This window comes from Lupinus angustifolius, unplaced genomic scaffold, assembly GCF_001865875.1.
Source record: "Lupinus angustifolius cultivar Tanjil unplaced genomic scaffold, LupAngTanjil_v1.0 Scaffold_2_161, whole genome shotgun sequence".
Lineage (NCBI taxonomy): Eukaryota > Viridiplantae > Streptophyta > Magnoliopsida > Fabales > Fabaceae > Lupinus > Lupinus angustifolius.
Genome location: NW_017716570.1, coordinates 20,412 through 29,077, shown reverse-complemented (window position 1 = coordinate 29,077; position 8,666 = coordinate 20,412). Strand labels below are relative to the sequence as shown.

Sequence of the window (8,666 nt, the reverse complement as noted above, 5' to 3'; positions counted from 1 at the left end):
CCTTCTTCTGTTACTTCAGGTTTGTCTCCTTTTGAAAGGTTGTATGGTCATCCTCCTGATTATTCATCATTGAGGGTTTTTGGTTCCACTTGTTTTGTTCTTCTTCCTCATGTTGAACGGAGTAAATTGACTCCTTGATCTGCCATTTATGTCTTTCTTGGTTATGGGGATGGTCAGAAAAGTTATCGTTGTTATAATCCTTCTACTCGTAAATTGTATATTTCTCGTCATGTTGTTTTTCTTGAGCATTTGCATTTTTATTCTATTCCATCTGACTCTCAAAATATTACCAGGTCTGATCTCATTCATATTGATCCATTTTTTGCGGATATTGATGGTCCAAATGACTTTAATTTTGAGAATTCCAGGGATGAAGCTCCTCATACCCCCCGCCTGTCCATGACCCTCTGCAGATTGGTGATCCTCATCCTCAACCACCTCATCTTCCTCGTCGTTATCCTCAACGTATCCATAAGTCCACTCAGTTCCCTGACTTTGTTGACAACATTTATTCTACTTCTTTTGCTTCTGCTTTGACCTCTCTCCACAGGTTATCTGAGCCATCCTCCTATCAAGAGGCTGTTCTTGATCCTCTTTGGCAGCAGGCTATGAACGATGAACTTTCTGCTTTGCACAAAACAGGTACTTGGACTATGGTGTCTCTACCACCAGACAAACGTGTTATAGGTTCTCGTTGGGTCTTTAAGATCAAGATCAAGTCTGATGGTTCTATTGAGCGTTACAAAGCTCGTCTTGTTGCCAAGGGATATGCTCAACAATATGGCATGGATTATGAAGAAACTTTTGCTCCTGTTGCCAAGATGACAACCATTCGCACTCTTATTGCTATTGCATCTGTTCGTCAATGGCATATCTCTCAGATGGATGTCAAAAATGCTTTTCTAAATGGTGATCTTCATGAAGAAATATATATGGTTCCTCCTCCTGGAGTTTCTCATAATCCGGGGGAAGTATGCAAGCTGCAAAAATCTCTCTATGGGCTCAAACAAGCTCCTCGCGCTTGGTTTGAGAAATTCTCTATTGTGATAACTTCTCTTGGCTTCTCTTCAAGTCCACATGATTTTGCTTTATTTGTCAGAAATACTCCTCATGGTTGCATTATCATCTCTTTATATGTCGATGATATGATCATTACTGGTGATGATGTTGATGGGGTTACAAAGTTGAAGACGCAACTAGCAGAACGATTTGAGATGAAGGATTTAGGTACTCTTACATATTTCTTGGGAATTGAAGTAGCCTCATCTCCAAGGGGTTATCTTCTTTTCCAATCGAAATATATTGCTGATATTCTTGACCTGGTTAGTCTCTCTGACACTAAAGCTGTTGACAGTCCTCTTGAGACTAATGCTAGATATACATCTTCTGATGGTGTTCCTCTCTCTGAACCTACTCTATATCGCACTCTTGTTGGTAGTTTGGTGTATCTGACCATTACCAGACCTGATATTGCTTATGCAGTGCACATTGTTAGCCAGTTTGTGAGTTCTCCTACTACTGTTCATTGGGTAGCTGTTCTTCGGATCCTTCGTTATCTTCGAGGCACTCAGTTTCAGAGTCTTCTTTTCTCTTCAACTTCTTCCTTGACATTGTCTGCTTATTCAGATGCTGATTGGGCTGGGGATCCTACTGATCGCAAGTCTACTACAGGTTTCTGTATCTTTCTAGGAGATTCCCTCATATCTTGGAAGAGTAAGAAGCAGGATGTTATTTCTCGCTCTTCTACAGAGGCTGAGTATCGTGCTATGGCAACCACCACTGCTGAAATAGTTTGGTTGCGTTGGTTACTTGCTTCTTTGGGTGTTGATCAACCTGAACCCACTCCCATGTACTGTGACAATAAGAGTGCTATTCAAATCGCTCATAACTCTGTCTTTCATGAGCGTACTAAACACATTGAGATTGATTGTCACTTCACACGTCACCACTTCCAACATGGCACCATCACCTTACCCTTCATTTCTTCTTCATTGCTGATTTGTTTACCAAATCTCATTCTACTCAACGTTTTCGTTTCTTGACTAACAAACTCTCGATGCTTTCGATTAACGCATCTTGAGTTTGAGGGGAATGTTAAATGTATTTTAGTTATTAGTAAATGGTAGTCTTGTCTTTTAGTATTTACTTAACTTCCTATATGTATTGGCCCTTTGGCCTTATCTCCATCATTAATTCCAATATTGCATTTCTCCTCTCCCTTCTCTCTTCCTTCCTATGCAGCTGATCTAATACTTTCAAAGGTAGTTGCATACATGATTAAACAACAGAAGCACACAAATTGTGAGATCAGAAAACCAACAAGAACATATATCAAATGAAATTACTGATAAACATGCTTGATTTCCAAAAAGGGAAAACTTTTTGTGGACAAAAGCAATGAGAAACAACCAGCATACAAGCTTCCCTCAGCGGTGTTGCTACATGGATCCAACCTCAACATAATGTACTACTGTAAATCATGTCTATAGACAAACCAATCAGCATTGAAACCAGGGAGGAATAAATTAAAATAGTTTTTAATCAAAATTAAAGCCAACATCCAAAAATCATTGAATGCTTTTCAATTTATGTTGACAAATCAAAAGTTAAAAAAAAGTTTGCACATTCCCTTTAGTTACCAATAAAAAGTGAAACCAGTGGAACAAACCCACAAAGGGATTAATGGATTACGTATTTGCTAATAAATTACGTAAAATTCTCATCTCGCTGATCAGGATCATCTAGACTTAGTAGCTTGTAATTAAATGAAAAAATAAAAGGAAACAAAAGGATTAATGTTGTTACCTAGTTGAGAACAAAGTTTGTTTGATGTGAGAAATCAAACGCGGAGAATATTGAAAATGACGAAACTGAGGAATATGAGGAAGATGAAGAGGAAAACGTAATCGACAAAGACGAAGAATCTGGTGGAGTTGTGATTCCTCTTCGGTCTCATTTTGGCTATGGATTCGTCAAATTCTTCGATCTTCGCCATTGCAGCCTCAGGTGGGAGCTACGAGCACAGAGAATGGAAGGTTTGATCTTCAACGATGCGACCCGCAGCGTTTGCAGAGAGACAGAGAAAGCTACGGGGCCCACACAAATGAATCCAAAATAGCACTAACATGCTTTTTTAAATTCATTTATTTTTTTAATCATCCCTAAACTAATTGAATTTTTACCTAAAATTATTTGTAATTGAATCCTTAAACTTTAAATAATGTCTCTAGTCATTGATACATGACCATCTAAATCTTATTGTAACTAAAAAATTAGTTTTAATTTATTGTTTGTATTTTAAGAAATTCAACGTCTAATAGTTATTAAAAATAAAAAATATATTTTACTTGTTCGGAAAGAAATCAAACATGTACATGGATGGAGAAAGATGAGGGGGAATGTTGATCCAAAACCATCTCTCAATATATTATTTCTATTCTATAATATTTAGTCAAAACTCACTTATATTTCTTTCACTTGATCCATATCAAATTAATGTACTTCGTTAATGAAAATCTCCAATACATCACTAAAGCATTGTGCAAATGTCTCATCATATCAACAACTCATTATTGAGAAAAATAATGTTTACTTCACAGCTCGATACATTTCAACATGCTGTAAAGCATCACTCAATGATCACTAGTAAAACTCAGAAACGGTGTCAACTTTATTCAAAAAACAGGAGCAAAAGAAGATAGACGAATTGGCTCTATACAGCTACATTTCATGAACAATCAATGTTACAACATGTATCAGCTTATACTACAATGTATGAGATAAATGTTCTTTATACAAGGCAATGTATACATCCTAATGAAAAGAACACGATTTAACTTGTACCCAGTGTTGGCAGCATATCCCAACCTCATGTTTCTAAGGTAGCTCAAATTGGATTCCAACCTAGATTTCTTTTCCTCCATTTTGAACTCGTTTATTCCTGGTAGTACACAAGATATAACACAAGAAAAGCAGTGATTAGCTGAATGTATGATGCAGAAAATCAATGGAGGATTCATCTAATTGGAACATCAAACGTCCTCAGTCTCAGATATGGCACTATGGTGTATGTTATGGGTCTCTATTTGAATGAATGCTCTACCAAATCTTGCCCATCAGTAGAGAACCAAAGGCATGTGTACGAGCGCGCGCGCGCACACACACACACATATATATCAATCAGACATGATAATAATGAAAGTTAAAATGTGTTGATCAGTTTTTCTCTTCATTTCATGATAATAACCCTGCAAACTTAAAACACCCCAGAATAACACAGTCTTCTTACCTTAGAATTCTGGCTTGAAGTAGATGACTTTGTTTCGGATACTGCGTCAGATATTCGGGCTTCTGATTTCTCATTTGAATATCTAAAGAACAAAACAAGCTTGTATAAGTATAATAAATACTATTGACAGTAATGATTATATATAAAACCTTTTTTATGCTATTCATATTGTATTCATCCATGCATGAAATGTCAGTCATTAAATGGGCATCCGTCACATGACACTATGAGATACTTATGCATCCAAAAGGACTGTACTATACTTCTGCTCATCGCGAAAGTAGTTGTGTAATAATTCAAATTGATAAGATAAATAAACTTCGAAAACATACGTTGAAAGTATTGTGACCCAGATGAGCTCCACACAGTCAACCCAAAGAAGCCTTTGTTCCAAGGGAACCACACCATAAGTAATGAGATGGGCGAAAGGCCAAAGCTTCCACCCTGCCTGTGAAGCATATTAAAGTTGTGTGAAGTTATTTTTATCAGACAATAATGAAATTTTAGTCATCCCAACGTACAGATTTTTTTACTAATCAAACAACTGTATGAGGATAAGAATATACATTTATTCATCATAGGCTCACTTATATTCCTACATCCCTAAGGCAGGTACCTTTGGCAAACTCCAAATTTGGGTTAGGATGGAAAAGGATATCAACACAGGTAATGGCAGAAGTATAAGGAAGGACTGTTTTACTGTACAAACCCGCTTTCTGAAGTCATGACATTTCACTATCATTCCAGAATTTGTTTTGTTTGGCTTAACGATTTTTTTTAATTCATCCAAAATAGTTCTCAACCCGTTCATATTTTGGTTCCAAGGAAAGCTACACAAGATTCTTGAGGTAATATGTCCTAGGTGCTGACTCAAGTGTTGGCCAAAGATGGCATGTGTTGATTCAACAACATTCAAGTGTTATTGCAGAATTTTACAATAACACTTCCAACTAGCTAAAATTGTTGATATTGCAGAAGCTTTAGATGGAGCTCAGTTTTTATCTTGACAAAATTGTTCATATGCTTTGGATTTCTCTCCACAAGTTTACAATGACATTACAGCCATGCGAACAAAGAGGCAAGTAATAACAGACAACATCTGAAAATAGCATAAATAAACAAATAAGCTAGCTTCTTACAGTAAGCATGGGCAAAAATGTTGACTTCAGTTCACCATATATGTTAATTGGAGATTCGAAACGCAACAAGCCCAAAACCACAAAGTAGATGCTGTTCCAAATTGCTGCCCACACAGTTTGATCAAAAGCAACTTTAGCTAGAACAACCCACCATTCTTGGAAAGGAAAAAGTGCCTGCGAAATCAAGTCAACAATTTCAGCCATTCACAGGATATCACCCAATAGTTCCAACCCAAACAAGAACAATAATCACCTCACAAAATTGGTAGTAATAGTGAGAAAGAGATCCATGGAGAGTAAAGCCAACAAGGCCTGATCTGAATAGTCGTGTCCGATCAAACTCAAAAAGAGGCTTTCCTTCATAGCACTATATATTTTGGTTAGAAGTAGCTGAAGAGTTAATAAAAGGTATACATTCGAAATGAACATTTGTGAGTGAAAAACATACCTGAGCAATCCAGTCTCCAATTGAGTAGACAACCCCACTAATTGCCATTTTAGCTAAAACCGGATTTGTTTTCAGTGCTTGCTCATAAGCAGTCCAATTGTGTTCAGGTGCATATCTTAGTATCTCATAAAAGGTCCAACCCTGAAAAACATGACCTAATTAGTCATCATATTCTTCCATATATTGTAAAGACATTGAACCACAGTTTTCTCCCTTTAGTACTTTAGTTATAACCATCTTCCCTGTCTTTCTTTTAAGATTGGAATAATGTATTAGCACAAGTCACTAACTTTGTTTTTGTAATTCCATATATGCATATCAGACAATTTGCATTTTCTGTTGTGCCTTACATCTCAAAAATGTTCTTATTTGAGTTCTTTACTCTAGGTTGTCTCTCTACAAGGAATAACATGTCCAATATATATCAACGAAACAAGATAGACTCAGGACAGCAATTAATAAAATCAGAACACTAAGGTTTACATTTAACCATGTAAAAAAACAGTCCACTGTACGAGGCTCACATGTTACGTTCACAAATTAAGTGAAAAGACTATTTCCGGAATTTGAATCAATAACCTCGAGGTGACGGAAAGTAACTTTAGCGTTGCGCAAGTCTTACCTTCTTATGTTTAACTATGTGAAATGAATAATTCTCCTCCCACTATACAATCTTTCCCATATCTCCCACATGAAATACCCATGCCCCTAATCAAGTAATGATAGAATAGGATCATCTTATTGACTACCCTACAAGTGAAAATAACTATGAAATGGAATAAAAGATATATACTAACATGCCAATAATCATGGTCAATAGTGAGCAACTTAGTGACAGCAAAAGTCCCAAACCCCAAAACCATGATTGCATTGATATCTCTGCTTCTAACCACCCTGTCACCATCATCAACCTTTGTCTCCGTCTTAGAATTCAAAACCCCTTCAATCTCAACTTCATCAAAATGTGCTTCTCCTCTGTCTCTTGTTTTCTCATTCTTCACCGGAACTACCTCCCGTTTTTTAACAGAGTTGATAATTCGACGGCGTTTTCGGGTTCGGGAAGATATAGGAGCTATTATGGGGAAACGGGGTTTAGGGAATTGGGTGAAGGTTGAAGAAATGAAGGGAAGGAGAGTAGGAATGGAAACGCTGGAAAGAGAAGGAGTAGCCATGGGAAAGAGACTGGTTCAGAGGATTGTGTAGTGTTAGTGTCGTGTGAGAAACTATTTTGTGTTAACGTGTGAGTCAAGATTTGATTTGGTTATACTATTTTTGTTTTGTTTTATTCTGCTACCACCGACCGTGGGGAAACTGGGCACTGACAACTCAACTCCACTTGTTTCAACGTTGTTCTATTTATTTGTATGCCAACGTTGAAAATGCAAGCAAACATATGGAAAGGGGATTGGCATATGGTGTCTATGCTTTAAACTCTATTCCAAATTAATTACAATAAAACAAAATTGGACAAAGTTATTAATGTTTTTTTTTTATTTAACTGATCTAGTATATTGTGATCAGTTTGTGACAAATTTTAGGAGATCCTTGTCCATGGAAAGGAGCCCCATTCAAATATTATAATTCATTTTTATTAGTCAAAAAAGTAAAATGAGAATTAAATATAGATTAATTTTATATTTTCTAATCAATAAAAATAAAATAGTACATGGAATAATATATAATTTGAGATAAAAAATGTGTTCTAGTATGTGAATGATAAATAAGTTACCTGAGTAAATCCTAGATCTCCTAGCTAGAACATTAGATTTTATTTCTGAATTAATCTTTCATAAACTTTATTTTCTCATTGGACATTTTCCTCATTTATTGGTCATTGTCTTATTAATCAAAGTTAAAAATAAATATGTAATGGTGGATCATGTATATAATAGGATATGGACTCATACTAGGGGTGGCAATATGGGCTTGGCCCGACGGGCCAGCCCGTTTGGATGGCTATTTTTAGCAGGCTGGGCTGAGGATTTTAGCCCAAAAACCCATATTCAGTCCGTTTTAGTAGCCCGTTTTTTAGACGAGCCGGGTCAGGCTGGCCCGACGGGCTATTGTTAAAAAATAAAAAAACTAAAGTGTGTGACACTGTGCTGTGCAAGGGACGTGTCAACTGGTTTCTTCTTTAGAATTTACAAGTTTTAAGCTAAGATGTTATGTTGTTATTGTAATATTGTAGACTTATGTTTGTGATTTTTTGTTTTAAAAGACATCTATCAAGTTTGTTGATTATTGTTTGTCTAAAAGTTTTAATTATGTACATTTTGAAGGGAAAACGGGTCAGCCCGTCAGCCTGCCAGCCCTGCAAAATATGGGCCGGGCTGGCATTTTGAGCCCTTTTAATAATACGGGTCGGGCCGGGCCAGCCCTTATTTTGGCGGGCTGGGCCGGGCCGACCCACATTGCCACCCCTAACTCATACCATATTTTTCCCTTAATAACTAATAGGATATCTGTGCATTTACACGGATAGACGAAATGTTTTATTGTTGATATGAATTTAAAGAATTGAATTTCAAGGTTGTATAATAAAAGGTAAAAAAGTTTTTGTATGTTAAATATTATGGAATGTAACCTTGGAGATTGTTAATTTGTATTTAACTTCATGAAGTTGAAATAAATGACACGTTAGATTTAGGAAAAAATAACAATGTAATATAAGAATCTTGAAGTAGAAGTAAAATACATGTTACATGTTTTGGAAAACTTCCTTATAAACAATATTTGTTGTTGATCTTGTGATTTGTTTATTGTCAAAGCATATAAAACAATCATAGGAAAT

The 8,666-nt window shown here is 36.2% G+C and overlaps 1 protein-coding gene across 2 annotated transcripts; it reads right to left on the bottom strand.

Moving 5' to 3' along the window:
* Positions 1–3,589: 3,589 nt before the first annotated feature.
* LOC109337155 (protein SYM1-like) lies at positions 3,590–7,208 on the bottom strand. 2 transcript variants are annotated; one of them, XM_019574067.1, is made up of 7 exons: positions 6,673–7,207; positions 5,876–6,016; positions 5,681–5,794; positions 5,428–5,601; positions 4,621–4,736; positions 4,289–4,370; positions 3,590–3,940 (listed from the first exon to the last, which is right to left on the bottom strand). In XM_019574067.1, the coding sequence occupies exons 1-7, from the start codon at positions 7,045–7,047 to the stop codon at positions 3,935–3,937; spliced, it is 1,008 nt and encodes a 335-aa protein (XP_019429612.1). In that variant the 5' UTR covers positions 7,048–7,207; the 3' UTR covers positions 3,590–3,934. The 2 variants fall into 2 exon arrangements, with proteins under 2 accessions (XP_019429612.1, XP_019429611.1); XM_019574066.1 differs by lacking the exon at positions 3,590–3,940 and having other exon boundaries at positions 4,241–4,370; positions 6,673–7,208.
* Between the last annotated feature and the right edge of the window lie 1,458 nt (positions 7,209–8,666).

What these genes read in the sequence shown, in the direction of transcription:
- LOC109337155 (XM_019574066.1), bottom strand. Translation starts at nt 7,047, where the DNA reads ATGGCTACTCCTTCTCTTTCCAGCGTTTCCATTCCTACTCTCCTTCCC. An exon ending in TTGACCATGATTATTGGCAT is followed by an intron (nt 6,017 to 6,672) that starts GTTAGTATATAT and finishes CATGTTTTTCAG; the next exon opens with GGTTGGACCTTTTATGAGAT. An exon ending in TGGGTCACAATACTTTCAAC is followed by an intron (nt 4,371 to 4,620) that starts GTATGTTTTCGA and finishes TTTGTTCTTTAG; the next exon opens with ATATTCAAATGAGAAATCAG.